General features: G+C 44.9%; 1 protein-coding gene across 1 annotated transcript; it reads right to left on the bottom strand.

The window, feature by feature from the left end:
* Positions 1-773: 773 nt before the first annotated feature.
* Positions 774-14,931, bottom strand: Hddc2 (HD domain containing 2). The gene is made up of 6 exons (XM_021658062.2): positions 14,764-14,931; positions 13,610-13,731; positions 11,955-12,057; positions 6,518-6,586; positions 3,003-3,141; positions 774-1,124 (listed from the first exon to the last, which is right to left on the bottom strand). Exons 1-6 carry the CDS (start codon positions 14,830-14,832, stop codon positions 1,027-1,029), a joined length of 600 nt encoding a protein of 199 aa, XP_021513737.1. The 5' UTR covers positions 14,833-14,931; the 3' UTR covers positions 774-1,026.
* Positions 14,932-16,787: the final 1,856 nt, after the last annotated feature.

The raw sequence follows: 16,787 nt of genomic DNA, 5'->3' as shown, positions 1-16,787 counted from the left end.
TCCCATTAAAGGGACAGGCTTCACTGCTCCATGCTGAATTACCAGGCAGGCTGGCATGGACAGCCATCCCTCTCCACACTTTTCGATGGGGTACACAACCTAAAGGCATGCAGAATGGATTATTATCTCATCAGAGAGAAATGAAAGGGAGACATGAGGTTGGTAGAGAACTGCTTTGGGTGCAGTAACTCCGGCAACATTCTTTATAATCATTCACGAATGTTATTATAATCAAGGCATTAAATCAGATAAGGAAGAAAGGGGAGGACACATAGAGTTGGAACTACTTTACCCCAGTTTATTTCCTCAGACAATGGGAAGGAGGGCAGACCTGCTGGCAGGCTTAGAGATCTCCAGTGAGAGGCTGAGGGATCACACCGTAAAACCTGGCTCCAGCTTTGCATGGTGCCACAGGCCTGAGTATGTCGGGTGTCCGGGAGCAGCCAGAGTGAAACATTCTCTCAAACAGCATCAAAAGTTAGCCTGGAGAAAGTGACTGTGTGCTAATAGCATCTCATCAGGGTGACGAAACAGGACTAATGTGCACTTAGTAGCTCACTACTGTGCCTGAAGAGGAATCTGGTCTTTAAAGTAATTATAATTGGCCACACATGGGAGCTCACGCCTTTCATCACAGCACTCGGGATGCAGAGGCAGGCGGAGCTCTGTGAGCTTGAGGTCAGCCTAGTCTACAAAGTGAGTAGATAGGTAGCTACACAGAGAAACCCTCTATTGGAAAACAAACAAACAAACAACACAAAACAGAGCCAAAGTTTGGAGTGTTTAATATTTATTTAATTCACACACAAAAAAGGCATGCTCCTTTCGAGTCTTTGTCCATGGCATCTTCCTGAGCATTTCCAGTTCAATGGCTTCTTTTAGGGACTGTATTATATCGCATTTCTTGTTCATGTCCAGACAACAGAAAACAGACTCTTGTCTTGGGAATTCCTCAGACCAATTGTAGGAAAACACATCCCCAGGAAGCAGAGGGAGAAAGCAGCATGGCACAACATCAGGGAGAGCTCAGGGGCCTGGCTCTGTGGAGGCTACGGCCATGCTGGCGTTCCTCTCGGCCTCCAGCTCCGAAACAAGCTCGACTATCTCAGGATGGCTGAATTTTCCTGGGAGGGGGAGAAAGAAAAAAAAAAGACATTTCCACATTGATGAGAGAAGACACCAACTTCTTCAGTTTGACTGAACGGCTATTCCGGGCTCTGTTCTGTGAGCTAGACCATACCTCAAAGTAGGAGATTCTAGGTCTCAAGAGATGGTAAAGGAGACCACTCTATCCAGGGTACAGGGACAAGAATCAAGCGAAGAAGCATAAGTTAGGCAGAACTAGAGGAAAGATCATGAGGCAGCCCTGGAGTGCTTCTACCAGGAACTCTAGGAGTCATCTGAGTGTGAGTTGAGAAGGTGTTTTTTTTTTCCCCAAACTGAAATGAATTAAGAGGATCCAGTACCTACATAAAAACTGGTCTGCTATCGTCCCTGCTCCTCAGCCAAGGGTTCAGAAAGCAAGAAGAGAAAAAGAGTGCAGAGCCGTGATGTGAATTAGAGAGAAAAGGAAAACTAAGGCCGAGCTCCTCTTCAAAACTGTTGTCACAGGACTGGTGCAATGACGCATCGGGTCAAGGAACTTGCCACCAAGTCTGACATCCTAAAATCTACTCCTGACCCCCCATGGTGGAAGGGGAGAACCAGCTCCCGAAAGTGGTCCTTTCACTTCCCCACATGGGCTACAGCATGCCTTTAACGCCTATCAAATAAATTAATATAAAAAAAGAAACATTTAAGTTGTAATAGTTGCAGTTTACATGTATCTTCATGTTTCTTTTTAATGAAACCTTTTCTCTTTTAACTAATAACGTTTTTTTTTTCTTTAAATTAAGATAGAATCATATCAATTTTCCATTCCCTCCATGGCCTCCTTATCTTTGTTGTTACATATATGGACTTAGAAATGAGTCCTCTCCTTAAGTGTTTGTCCCTGACATAATCGGAAGCCGTTTCTCCAATCGGCTGGGTTATATTTGTTTACTAACTTTTTAATGGAGGCAATGCACTGAAGCGCAAACTAGGTGAATCTTAGCTTCAGCGCCGCCGTTGGCAAGTCACTGTCTTTCTGGGCTTCTGGTTCTTTCTCAGAAACAGGCTTTGAACTAGATAGACAGCTCTCTCCACTCAGATTTGATTCCACTTGTATTTCACTTTCTATCTTTCCCACTGTGAATCTATGACAACGCAAGATAACTAACTGTAAAGTGCAAAGATGGCCTATATTTTAAATTACTGGTAAAATGCGCTATTTGGAACCCACTCATCTCTTACAGCATGAGCAGCACACCATGAAAGGAAAGAGCCAGGAAGGAAACATTCCATACTCTGTGGTTTATGGCATAACCACTCACTCCTGCTGCCATGTTGTGAAAAGAAACTCAGACAGCGCATAAAGAAGGGGCGGAGCCTATAAAACGTGAAGCTACAAGCTTGTGCCCTTGAAGGAGAAGTGAGGGCTCAGCCTCTCCTTTTGTCAAGTTCTGGCCATGAGGTAAAGAGCTGCACTCCAGCTTACATACCCAACCATGATGTACCATCTCCCAAAGCAATGGGCCAAGCAATCTTAAACTATAACTTTTAAAACCATGAGCCAAAAGAGACTTTCCTCATTCTACCCCAACCTTACAACCCCAAAGCACTAACACATCGGGGCACGTTCACACGCACTGTCTCCCCCTGAAAACCAACCCTGGACTTAAGAAAGGAATTCTGGCTCCCTTTTTTTCAGATGAGGCATGGGCTCCTGAGCAGCCGGCAGGTGGCAGAAGCAGAATGAGAACATGGTGCTCAGATGTCAAAGTGGCAGTGCTCCTGAGTGCTCCTAGGGCACCTCAACCAGCCATCCTGCCACGACCATTTTCTACCTCTGTTGGGGCTCAGTAACACCACCAGTGCTTACACTAACCCAACCCATCAGAAACGTTTATGAGCTCGAGTACCTGCTGTGGAATCATAGAAGTCTTGAAGCCGCCCGGGCTTATTCTCCAGGTGTTCATATTCTGATGCCTGAAGGATCATTTCACACTGGTCCAACTGCTTCACGAATCTGGCCTCTTCGCTAGATTGGGTCTCATACTCCTGAGGGACGGGACATTTAAAGGGCATTGAAGGGCATGTTTAGGCTGCCTGGAGTCAGAATCACGTCCTGGGGAATGAATATTCAGCACTGTGTACAGATAATTAGAGGCACTTGACTTGAAGGCTCAGTGTAACACGAGGACTCCAAGCAAAGACATTCATAGTCACTCCACAAATGCCACCGGATGCCCTGAAGTCTCATTTGTTCCTCTTAAATACTGCCAAATTCTTCTCTTCCTGTCTTGGTCTCAAGATCAACATTCTTTTATTTTATTTTTTAAGAAATTTAATTTATGTGTATGCACATGAATGTATGGACATGTGTGTGCACATGAAATGTTTGTAATTGCTGTCCATCTTCTTTGAGAGAGATGAGATCTCTCATCAGCCTATGGTTTGCTGCATAGGCTAGATGGCCAGTAAGCCCCAAGGATCTGGCCCTCTTTGTCTCCCTGAACTTGAGATTGCAGGCATATTCTGCCATACTGCCTGCCTTCCTTTCCTTTTTCTTTTCCCTTCCTCTCTTCCTCCCTCCTTCTTTCCTTCCTCCCCCATTCCCTTCCTCTAACCTGTGCTCTGATCAAACTCAAGTCTCCATGCTTGTCAGGAAAGCACCTACAAACAAAGCTACCTCCCAGCCAAAAGACCCGATCCTTTCATCCACTTGAGCTTAAGAGTATACTTGTATATCTGCACTGTCCTCATTTCCCATCCGATAGCCTCTTTCTCTAAGGTAATTAACATGTTTGCTAATTACTTTTCATTCTGGGGTTACCTGGAGATATTTGTCCTTGTGGTCCACCTAATCAGTTAAGTCCCTCTGGGTTATAACAACTGGGGACATTAGAGAAATCTATGAGTTTTGCACATACTGTGTATGTGTGTTGGTGGCAGGAGATGGTGAATCCGGTGGCAGAAGAAGAGCATTTCTACCTTTTCCGGACTCACTGTTGAGTGAAACAAAGATTTTTTTTTTCCCTGTTCTCAGCAGAATAAATCATCTGCCCCAAGTTCCAATTAATGCTACACAGGATCATGTGTCTATTAAGACCAAAGTATTCCCAACTGGTTTCTTGCAGAATTCTCACTTGTAATTCCACCCCAGATGTGTTCAGATAACAGGCCTGTCACACTTTCCTGGCAGCGAGATGTGATACAAATTACTGAAAAGTTTCTTAGGCTGAATTTGAAGCCGTGGTCTTACAAAGGCACCCATTTGAATTTGGTAAGAGCTGAATCTTACCTTACACGGGGAAATTGTTTAAACATGAAGCCTAATATATTTTTGCTTTATCTCAAAGGCACTTAAAAAAATCACATTTAAGTGTTCATTCACAGTCATAGTTATGCAGTTATATTAACTAAATTCAAGTTCACAATTGAGCCAAAGGAAACTAAATACTCCAAGCAAACCAATCTAGAATTTCTTTTTTGCTCAAAGTGAATAGAAAAAAAATTTTTTTTTTTTTTTTTTAAAGAGTGTTAAGAAATACAGTATAATGTTATACTGGTCAGTTTTTGTCAGCTTGATACAAAATGAGGGTCACCCGGGAAGAGGGAATCCAGATTGGACTGCCTCCATCAGAACAGCCTATGGGTACATCTGTGGGCATCTTCATGATGTGAGAGGGTTCAGCCATGATGTGAGAGGGTTCAGCCATGATGTGAGAGGGTTCAGCCATGATGTGAGAGGGTTCAGTCATGATGTGAGAGGGTTCAGTCATGATGTGAGAGGGTTCAGCCATGATGTGAGAGGGTTCAGCCATGATGTGAGAGGGTTCAGCCATGATGTGAGAGGGTTCAGTCATGATGTGAGAGGGTTCAGTCATGATGTGAGAGGGTTCAGCCATGATGTGAGAGGGTTCAGCCATGATGTGAGAGGGTTCAGTCATGATGTGAGAGGGTTCAGCCATGATGTGAGAGGGTTCAGCCCCACTGAGGTGGTGCCGCCCCTGGGCAGATGGTCCTTGCACACCAAGCAAGCCCCTAAACAGTCCTGGTCCTTCTGGTCCTGCCTCTACTCTTGCTTCCGTTATCATCCTGACTCCTTCAGTGATGAACTATTACTAGGACACAAGCCTAATAAACCCTTTCCTCCCCAAGCTGTTTTTGTTCATGATCATTGCTTATCACAGCAAGAACAAGCAAGCTTATCCGACCAATTGTATAGAGAACACTAATGAATTTACAGAAGGCTTCCCTGTCTGAACTCTGGGTCATCTTTTACCAGGACAGGGACGCATGCTGGTAAGAGAATCAAAACTCAGTAAAGGTTATCAAGTTTAAGAAAGAAAAGCCCTGGATAAAAATGGGAGAGGGCAACATGGTTAGGAAATCCCTAAAAACAAGTCTCTGTATTTCCCCAAAATTACATTAAAACACACACACACACACACACACAGATACACATAAACAGACATCCCACACCACCACCACCACCACCAATGACAACAACTTCCCTAGGGAGGAAGATCTGGACTAAATTTCCTTCCATCAGCTCAGGAGATATAATTTCAAACCAAGATGATCAACAGAAAACCAAAGTGACCAGATCTCACAGAAACGGAGAAGACAGAATAGGAAGTAACGTCCCCCACAGTCACATCCGAAAGACATTCTCAGATTTAAAATTAGATCAAACCTGCCACAAACTACCCCCGAAGAACCGGAAGACATGAAAAAAGTAAAACATTAAAAAACAAGCTAGAAAAAAATTAGAGGTTATTTTGAAAAAGAAATATAAGTGATGTGGAATCCAAGGGCAACTAAGAATGACAAATATGGCTAAGAGAAATAAAAACTGAAATGGAGGTTACCCTTAACAGTTTTAAAAAATTAAGATACAAAGGGTTTAAGAGAAACTGACAAACATTGGCAGTTGGCAAAAAAACGAACTAACCGAAGCATATAGGATAGTAGAAAATAAGAAAGGAAGAGAGGAAGGAAGGAAGGAAGGAAGGAAGGAAGGAAGGAAGGAAGGAAGGAAGGAAGGAAGGAAGGAAGGAAGGACAGACTAGACATCAATAAAATTTCCTTGCAATTACAGTTTTTTCTAAAGTATGTTGAAATCATTGACTATAAATAACTAAGGAAAGTAACTCAGCCTGATCAATACAAAGATACATTCTAACAAAAATTTCCGGGGGGGAGGGGGAGAAATTCTTTGTTCTGGCATATAATAAAAAATAAAATAATGATTAGACTTTGACAGCAATGTTTTATGTTAGACAATAATGAGAGAAATGTACTTAAGATATTCAAGGTGAAAAAAACTGTGAGTTTGGGATTTTTTTTTTTAATTCAGAAACTAACATGGATAAGCCATATAAATTCAGTAATAATAATAATAATAAAAACAGCCAGTAGGTATACTCACTTCCCAGAGTTCATAGAGCTCCTTCCGGAGGTCCTCTGGCAGCAGCTGGGTAATCTCTTTCATAGCCTCCTGAAATATAAAACCATTAAATCCCATCTACAAAAGTCAAACAAGGGACTCAAATTCTTCTGAATAACTCCCAATAGAATAAACCTGCCTTTGCTGGTCCCATTTTTTTTTTAAAGTATTATATTCATTTTCTATTATTGCCATGACTGCAAAAAAAAGCATCACACAAAAAGGCAATCACCGTCACTAACATAACAGAAGTTACATGGTCTTCTGAAGTTCAAATTCCCAGAATGCACTGCTGAACGCTTTATCCTCTCTGCACCAAGGGACCTCACCACCTCAGGAGGCTGCCACCCAAAAGCACTCTCCTATCCTCTAACTGTCCACAGAGGGTCAAACAGCAGGACGGTGGGCAGTTGGGTCAGAGTGACTGTGTCCCCGGCCACTGTTTGAGGGGATGTCCTTGCAACTCAATGCTGACCACTCTGGGGCCTTTCTGCCATGTGTGCAGCAGAGTCTAAAGGCACCTTTGTCAGCACAAGCAATGGTATCCAAAACCCAGAGCAAGGTAGAGAATATAAGGGTAAAAGGTGCTCTTTGCCTGCTCATAAATACTTCTAAGTCACACGTGGTGCCCTCAGGCCAGTCTCTTCCTGCATTTCAATCATCCTAGTAGTCATTAACATACATGTTTTATAAGGCCAACTGGCTTCCAAATTGCCTTAAATTCCTTTATTAGCTTATCCTGTCTACCTCTTACTCTATTCTGTTGTTAACCAGAAGCTAAACTCTTTGAAAAGAATAAGCTGTAAGCATCAACTTCAGTACTAGCAAGGTCTCATATAAAATAAAACAATGAATTGGAGAAAAGCGATGAAAATGAAAACAGGTATTTGTCTGTATATTTATAAGATGTTGGAAGGAAAAATATTCTAAAGCATAAAACTGTATCTAGAGCAAGCAGCATCTACCAGTACCAGCAATTTGCTCTTACAAGTAGCATCATCATCCTCCTGAGTATCTTGCTCAGTCATATAGTATCACACCACACTAAGCAGCATGAAATGAATTTTATACTATCATTCTTGTTTATCGTAAATCTCAGTAATGTACTTGAGAAAATACATTTGTATATATTAATTTTTTCCACGAACATTGCTTTTTACTATACTAGTCCAGAACTACATTACTTCTTTTGTTTTAGAAGTCCTCAAGACATTTGTGTATAGAAATATTAAAGTCCAATCTAAGAGTACATACACTCTGAACAGCAATTGCCTTCCTCTTCTTGGCTGATGGACCCAGCACTGAATATGGCAGAACAAATTATAGCCCTCGCCTCCCTTATGCAAGATACTTTGTTTTTATTTATTTTGGGTTTTTTGGACAGTTTCTCTGAGCAGCCTTGGCTGTCCTGGAACTCACTCTGTAGACCAAACTAGCCTCGAACTCACAGAGATGTGCCTGCCTTTGCCTCCAAGGGCTGGGATTAAAGGCGTGCACCACTACTGCCTGGCTAAGGTACGTTATTCACATGAATGCATCCCAAGACTGAATCAGCTTTTCGGAGATCACACCATCCAAATACTGACTGACTACAAAGCTCCTTACTGACTACAATTACTATGTTCTTTGGCAAACAAAACACAACCAATATGTTGCTTCTCTCTAAAAACTGAGATTTTCCTGAGCTCTAAATTTATCAACGTAACTTGTTACACAATGAGAATTGTCCTTTTTTTAAACCGTTTTTTGAGGACTTCATACGTAAGTCCTGTACCTCCATCACTTCTATCCCCACTTCATCCTCCCAACTTCTGCTGTGTTCCTCACTCCCTCTCATATCTGTCACCTCTCTTTCGATTACTATGGGTTACACACACATATGTAATTACAATCTGCTGAGTCCATGTAATGCTGCATGTGCTTGTGTGTGTGCATGCATGTGTGTGTGTGTGTGTGTGTGTGTGTGTGTGTGTGTGTGCGCGCGCGCGCGCGTGTCTAGAGCTGATTGGATGGCACTGAGCAACCTGTTAGGGGCCGTGTCCCTGGAAATGACTTACCCTCTGTCCTCAGAGCTATTCATTGTCTACAGCTCTTCACGTAGAGGCAAGGGCTTATAAGATCTGGTGCCCCCAGCTGAGAATGATACTTTTGAGGCCTCCTTGTCTGATGGCTTATACCACAGAGCCACGCCTTTTAAAATGAACTCTCTGATATCAACTTCACTGGAGATCCTAGAAATGAGCCAAGACCTCACTATTATACCTTCACTGCATCACTCAGTCATACATTTTTGAGGTAGCCAGCTTCTTCCTTTGCTGGCAAAGTGTGCCAAAAATGGGCCTCCAGTGAACTGGGTGGCACCTCAGCCAAATCAACAAATATCTTTTTCAGTTTTGTGACACACACACTTGCTACTCATGCCGTGACACAGCGGAGTGGTGTGGTAGCTCGCTCAGGTTCTAGATGCAGACTGGTCTTCAACCTTGGCTTGGCATCTCCTCACTGGCGCACTCTGACCAAGTCGCTCAGTCCTTTCGTCCGGCAGTCTTCTCGCTTGCAAGGCAGTACCTTCCTAAGACGTGTGTGTGGCGTGAGCACGCACGCCTGCAATGCTCACAACTCGGCATGAGCCCTCTAAACGTTCGCTTCCATTTCTCACTCTCTCTACTTTCCAAATACTCCCGCAATAAAGTCTAATTTGTCTCGCGTCACCTCCCAGTTCTTCAGCCATTCTGCCCCACACACATACGTGTGCATAACACGACTCTGCATGCCGTCTGAACAAGTGTCTCTCTGTGCAAAGGAGTGCAGCCAGACACTCCTACCCCCAACCTCTACGTCCAGCCCCTAGATCCTCGTGATTTCTGTTAGGCAACACTGGCCAGGTTGGGCTATAATAAAAGGTCTATGTTGTCGTGACAGAGGAAGGGGGAGAGACTGCAAGTGTTGCTTTTGGTCCCCTGCCCCCGTCCTGTCTTCTGTGCCCTCGTCCTGCCTTTCATCTTAATATCAAATGTCCTTCCAGTTCACTAAGTAGTCTGTCGCCATCCTGTCCCCGCCCTCTTCCCTCAGCCCCTTCAGCTTAAATCCTGGCCGGCCAGTCACATGATGCTTCTGGTTCACATTACGCACCTCTCTCCTGAGGCCGAGCAGCCTCCATGTAACTATCTGAATGCATATCTCAGAGAGCCCACTCCTCTTCATAAACGCCATCTGTTTAGGGAACGCCAACCCTCTTGTTCCCAAGCCCAGGCCAGCAGCAGGAAGAGGTCGTGTCGCCCCAGCTCCCTTCAGGCCCTGGGTTTCCCGGCCAAGAACTTGATGTTCTTCAAGAGGCCTGCCTGGCCCTCTGCCTATGACATTTCTTTCTCTGTGAATCGGCAGGAGTGGGCGGCAGCAAGGATGACTGGGGACAGAAAGGCTTTTCTCCTAACCACAGCATGGCACCTTGAGAAGACAGCAGCGCCTTGACTCTCAGGACCTTGTGGTCCTCCCTCAGGCAGCAAATCAGGACCCAGCCAGTCTCCCGTCCTTGGTTTTCTCCACCTCTGGTAGCTATAGTTCCTTTACACTGTCTGTGGTTCTTCCCTAGAAGGTTCTGACATGCTCTTCTGTGGAGCAAACCCTCGTGCACTTCTAGAAGGAGAGAATACTTCCTTCAGCAGGATTCTTCACTCAGATATCTGTATTTATGCAGAAATGGAACCAACACCCTCCAATGAGCTTCATGAGTGAGGTGTTTTACTCTGGGTCACGCTTCATTGTACATCATCCTCTGCTTCAAGTGCCAATTTCTTTCTACAACAGAGAATTTCAGCAGTCTACATTCTTTCTGTATGAATTCTGTAACCTAAGCAACCTAAGAATTCTTTTTCACAACCGTCTAGACCCACACTGGGAAATATTTCCTTCCGTCGTGATGCGCAGGTTATCTTTTGGGGCCTGTCCCTTGTGAAGAAGGGGAATGGATGGATACAGTCTTACACTATTCACAAGTTTATAGGGTAGGTTGAACCTAAATTAGCTCCAGTTCTTCATGGGATCTTCTTGCTTCTGGAGGGGCAAAAGCCCTATTGGCTTCTTAGCTCTAGTCTCCATTATCTCTGCAACAGCTAAACACACCTTCTCTATTAAACCATCTCAATGAAGACTTCCTCACTAAATGACTTAGGGCCCATCTCAAAAGCCTACAAGAAAAGTCATTTGCAGAAATGGCTACTGGATAGCAGCTCTTCAGCTTACAGGATGAAAGAGTGAGGGCGAGGAAGAATTAAAAGGAACCTTCTTCCTGTGTGGTTTTTTTTTTTTTTTTTCTTTTTGACTGTGCCTTAAAAATGTCTTTTTTTTTTTTTTTTTTTTAAGCCCTGGACCCTGAATTTAGAGTTTCCACTAATGTTGATTTAATGTCTTATCAATGCTATTTATTTCTGTGAGTGTGTTTTCTTTTACTTTCTATTTTTCTAGCCTCTAAAGGACTAACTTAAAATTTACTAAAAAGTAATTATAATACTGAACATATTTGCGATTTAGACAACTTCTCTCCAAACACTGTATGTGTGTGTGGTGGCGGCAGCGACAGCAGTGTTGGCAGGAGGAATATACTTTCTACAGTTGAGTTATGGCCCAGCTATTTCTACTAGTCTAATGACAGTTAGGCCATCTATCTATACACACTAACAAGAACTGAAGCCTGTCTCCTCCATACCACCCTGAACACACCCCATCCCAACTGACATCAGAAGCTAAGCAGGGTCTGGCCTGGTTAGTACATAGATCAAAGACTGCCTGGCAATACTGAGTGCTGTATGCTTAAAACCCAGGAGGCGGTGGTGGACACCTTTAATCCAAGCATTTGGGAGGCAGAGGCAGGCAAAGCTCAGAGCTGGAGGCCAGCCTGGTCTACAGAGTGAGCTACAGGACAGCCATGGCTACACAGAGAAATCCTGTCTTGAAAAATGGGAAAAAAGAAAAAAAAAATGAAGCCAACATGACAACTCGTTCCTGTGTCAAACAAGGCTGGAGCAGGCTTATAGTTCTGTTTTTATATGAAACAATGCTGAGAATAATCCAAAACCAATCCACCAGCCAAGGAAGCCTTGCTTAGAGAAGACTGCTAACCTCCTAAAAACAGTCAGAATGGGTAACACACTTCAAGACTGTCTTAGACTTTTCCTCATTACTCCCAGCAGATCTAAGCTATCCGGTACTAAATGCTATACAGACTCCGCCGGTTGTCTATCGTCACTTGAGCTCCATCTCAACACCTAGGCCCTAAAACTCAGAGCACGTCCTGTCTGACCTTCCCCTCCTGAGGAGCGCTAGGTGGTGTCCTCCTCTACTGCAACAGGGCCAGTGAATTCTCCTCGCTTCGTCAACAGGTGTTCCTTGCGGTCTTTTGCAGTCAATGGCCAACACTGACCTCTTCTCGTCTATGCTTTTCTTCCTTGGGGATGTTATCTGCTGGTGCTATGTCCCCAACGATGCATTCTGCCATATCATGAACCAGGGCTAGGCGTATACATCTGACCAGGCGAGAAACGTTGAATCATTACACAAAAGTACATTCACTACAAGTTTCTTTTCCGTACTATCTTTAAACTTAATATGTTTTTCTTTCTTCCCCTCTCATGGAATATTTTATTTAATATTTTCTAAAGTGATTATATTCTACCAGCCTACATTAGTTCTGAATCAAAATTGTTTGTGAATATTTAACACAATACAATACACACTGACTGAGTATGGGATAAGTTGAACTTTTAATAAATGGTTGATTTTACAAATATCACTTTTACAAGTTCCACAAAGCCAGGTGTTTTACCTACACAAAATTTAGGATCAATCATTTCCTCCAATGTCCTATTGCCAAAATCACCAATATTTAGGGTAATGGAAGTAGCTGAACAGATGGGGCCTTGAATTCGGCTACCAACCTTACTATCAACCGAAGTGGACCAAATTACTCAATTTAAATGTTTCCGTTTGTCCCTCTTGATTTCATCAGTGTAAAATGGATAACAGGGAGACATTGCTGTAGTGTTCTGGTCTAACATGCATAGGCTCCATGACAGAGTATGTTCTTGCTCTATACTGATCATTAAATGCATAGCTATGATTATTACAATATAATATAATATAATATAATATAATATAATAACCATTAGAATGACAGAGTCAAGTAATGAAGTAGGTGCCCCAGAAGGGCTGGCAATTTTTTTTAGCCTTTTTCAGTTTTACTATTGAACAAAAGGCCTTGAAGCTTCCTAGGTTTCCCTGCCTCCAATTTCTTTCTGGTCCTGTTCAAATCTCAGACCTAATTCATCTCCAACTGACTTCATTTTTGTCTTCTAGGTTTTTGGGTTTTTTTTGGCCCCAAATCCCCTATGTTAACACTATCTGCAAAGCAACAGGGCTCTCTGGGCTCCCCAAGGAACACTTTGCCTTGCTTAACCCCACTTCCCCTTTCCCCCCAAAGTACTCCACTACTTTCCCATCATCGGGAATGGGTCTTTTTGTTAATGGTGTCTCTGCACGCAGGTCCTTCTACTACTTCTCCACCTGTGTCAAGCCTTTGGAACTCAGCTCAGATGCCATCTGACCCATGAAGACCAACCGACAGGACATCTCCAGTGCTCCTAGAATAACTGGCTATTTTCCTACCCTAACTTCTTTTGTGACTGTTACTGAAGCCATGCTGGGCCTGTGCAATTCATTTGCTGCCTTCTATGTGAACCCCTGTCCTGTGGTGCCCAAGCAGTTTAAAAGTGAGCCGATTACCTAACGGGACGCTACCTCTTTAAAGCAACTATAAACTCATTGCCGTACAACTTTAACCACGTGGCCTCACACATGGCTGCCACTATTCATAGAAGCGGCTCCTTCAAAGCAAAACAAATACGAAGTCGAAGGTACAGCTCAAGTATGCTCCTCTCAAGGCCCTAATTTCCCACTTAAAAGTTTCCACAGAGACCAATGCACGCTGTATGAACAGAAAGTCTACTATGGTTTGCAGGTGACGTAATCCTCACACAGAGTCCAGAGACCCTCACAAGTACCAGTGGTCCAGTCACTTACCGATCCTTGTTAAGGCGCTCGTCTCTGGTCACCATGGCCATAACTGCCATTCGGTACATGTGATCTGACACGCTTTCTGGCTTTTCCACATTTCGGTATACCCAGCCAGTCCGTGGGACTCTCTAAGAAATAAGATAAGGAATTAAACAAACAAAATACCACCGCTGGAAACACAACAACAAAAGCGACAAGCCCTCTTCAAGAAAATGCCAGGAGATGGCCAACAGAGTCAAGTGTCAGCCGAGTAACGGTTTCAAGTCTATTTCTTTAAAAAACGCTTTATTCATCTGAAATCAAACCAGTGAGTGATCAAAATGCAATTCCCAAGTGCACAAAAGGCCCATCAGGCATTACTCCGTGCTGATCAAGTGTAACTATGGACAACACACGCAAAGCTTTTACAGCCATAGAAGCAAAACTGGTGGTAAGCCTGGTGATACGCACCTGGAATCCCAGCCCTCCACAGGTGGAGATCGGAGCTCTAGGCTGCTAGCCTGTGCCACCCATCTCATCTCAAAGCTCCGTAGTAACGAGGAAAAATGCAAAGCGAAGCCCCTGTATTTTTTCCTAACTACGAGAATGGGGGGGGGGGGGTGGCTGTCCAAAACCCCATTTCCACAATAAGAAAATCTTTTGTGCATAAACAATTCTGACACAGAAGGATTAAAGGGATTTCCACCGCAGTCAAGGATTTTATTCGATCATGATACGATCACGTGAGTCTGCGTTCTCCCTAGGAGTTCTACGCTGCTGAAGAATTTTACAAACAGTAGTCACAGTGGTCGGGGATCAGCTGTCTTGGCCCGTAGGGGACTCGAGCTCGGCCAAGGCAAGGGCTGAAGCTCGCTGAACCTGAATTATTCAGACAGTCATTTCCAGGAGTCCCCGCGGCAGAGGAAGGTGTCCACCGCTCCTGTGCGGGGCCGTGGGGGCCTTCCCAGCCTCCCTGCCCCTGGAGCTCCGCTGCAAGCATCGCCCTCCGCGTAGGTGGCAGCGGCGGCGGCGCAGCCAGCTCCCGCCTGGCTCGCTCCCGGCCCGCGTCTCCCCAGCACACCCGGGCCGCGCGAGGCGGGGCTGAGCGAGGGGAGGCTGCGAGCCCCGGAGCCCGAGCCCCTGAACGGCCGCCTCCCGCCGGGCCGCGCCCCCGACCTCACCTTGAGCTGCCCGACCAGCCGCAGGAAACGCAACAGCCCGGCCCCGCGGCCAGAAGAGGCCGAAGCCATGATGGAGTCCACCTAGGCGCCGGGCAACTCTCCGCCCTCCCACTCTCCTCCGGCTCCTCCCCACCCTCCTCCAGCTCGTCCCCACTCTCCTCCGGCTCCTCCCCACCCTCCTCCAGCTCCTCCCCACTCTCCTCCGCCTCCTTCCTACCCTTAGGCTCCTCCCCACCCTACTCTGGCTTCGCACCACTCTCCTCCAGCTCCTCCCCACTTTCCTCCGGTTAATCTCCACCCTCCCCTGGCTCCTCCCCACTCTCCTCCGGCTCCTCCCTACACTCACCACTTCCTCCCTTGGTAGACCACCTTCTCGGTTTGGACGTTCAGGGTTAGGACTTTGCGTGGTCTCTTCTCAAGTAACCACCGTCAACTTTCACATGGATCGCAGTTCGAAGCCCAGGGCCGAAGGGCCTGAGGAGAAAGAGGCTGGAGAATGCTTGCAAACCTTGCCTCTTAGAAGCTCAGTGTCTGGTTGGCGGGAAGAGCTAGTTATAAAGAGCTGCGCTTAAGGGCGCAGCAGCATCCAAAACCTGTTTAGCAGAGGGTAGGCTATAGAGGGAGGAAATGAGTACCAGGCATACCGGTAGACTTTGGAAGAAGTAGAAAACGGGCTAATAACGAGCAAGCCCATTGTGAAACCACAAGCATCCTTTCCTCCCAAAAAATGATCAGCAACTGCTGGGACCATCTGATTTGTTTCTATTAACAACTAACTTAAAGGTGGTAGAAGCATTTAAAGGCAGTTAATGGATATGGACAAAATTCCAGGAGAGGGATTCAAGGGTATGGACAAGATTCAAGGAAAAAGGGAAGTGAGGGAGTATGTGGGAATAAAAAGGAATTCCAGTTTTATTTCTAACAACTAGACTTATTTATTGACATGACACTAAACGCCGGTGGTTCTGATGAACCACTGTTTGTCTTTGTTTCTTATTCCTTAACACACCTGTCATGTCTTCCATTTGAGCGAGAATACCGTACCAGGAACTAGGCTAGAAAATTTCCCATCCTACACTGCATGTATAGTCAACACAGCAGAAAGTTTGTAATAGAAAATGTTTCAGTAGATGCCACGGAGCCCTAAGGCAGCATCTGGGAGCAGTATCTGGAATTATAAAGTCAATTTCAGAAGAAATTGAAAGTTGGGGGTATGGTATAGTGATGGAGCATTTGTATGTGTTAGGCCCCGAGTGATTTCCAGCACTGGGGGTAGGTGAGTGAGTTATCATTGTTTGTGTTACCTATAAAATAAAGGCGTACCCAGCACCCACCGGGCTGCCTTGCTGTGCTAAATTCCCAGGTGTGGAGGGTCCTATTCCTGCTGTTATTTATAGTCCCGATCTGCTCTCTCCTTATAGATGACACTGTTACACACTCATCCTGCGACAGAGTTGGAGGTCATCACAATAAAAATGCACATGAAAGTGGGCTCTTCAGAGGATAGACATGTCTGGACATTATAAGTAGGATTTTGTGGAAGTAGAGAATCTTTACTAGCACCTGCTTACGGATCTCGTTGGCAGCTGGAACCAGAAAGTGGAAGCCACTTTATTTAAAGCAGCTGACAATTTCACACGAGTAAGCTGATCAATCACGAGGACAAGCCACATGAGCCAATGTCATGTTTCTCCACAGAAGCACATGAATAACAACAGCTGAAGTAAACTCACTCCTGTCCGCTACACCTGGGAATAGCATGAAAACACGTTCTGAGAGCAATTCTGTTTTGAAGAAGCTGCGGTCACAAGAGTCCTGTCTTGTTTTCTTGGAGTTTTCTCACCAGCACCCAGAATTCCCCTCGCTCAGCTCCATTCTCAGACTGTGTTCTGACAGCACCTGTGACTTGCATGGCGGTTTAGCAAGGAAAAGACCTTCCTACTAGGACAGGAGCGGAGGAAATGGGTTGGGGAGCAGGGAAAGACCTCACTGGCGACAGATGTCTTAAACCACGGGCGTTACTT

Source organism: Meriones unguiculatus, chromosome 20 (genome assembly GCF_030254825.1).
Source record: "Meriones unguiculatus strain TT.TT164.6M chromosome 20, Bangor_MerUng_6.1, whole genome shotgun sequence".
NCBI classification, from domain to species: Eukaryota; Metazoa; Chordata; class Mammalia; order Rodentia; family Muridae; genus Meriones; species Meriones unguiculatus.
The sequence above is the reverse complement of the archived record's forward strand: the minus strand, read 5'-3'. Positions and strand labels throughout refer to the sequence as shown.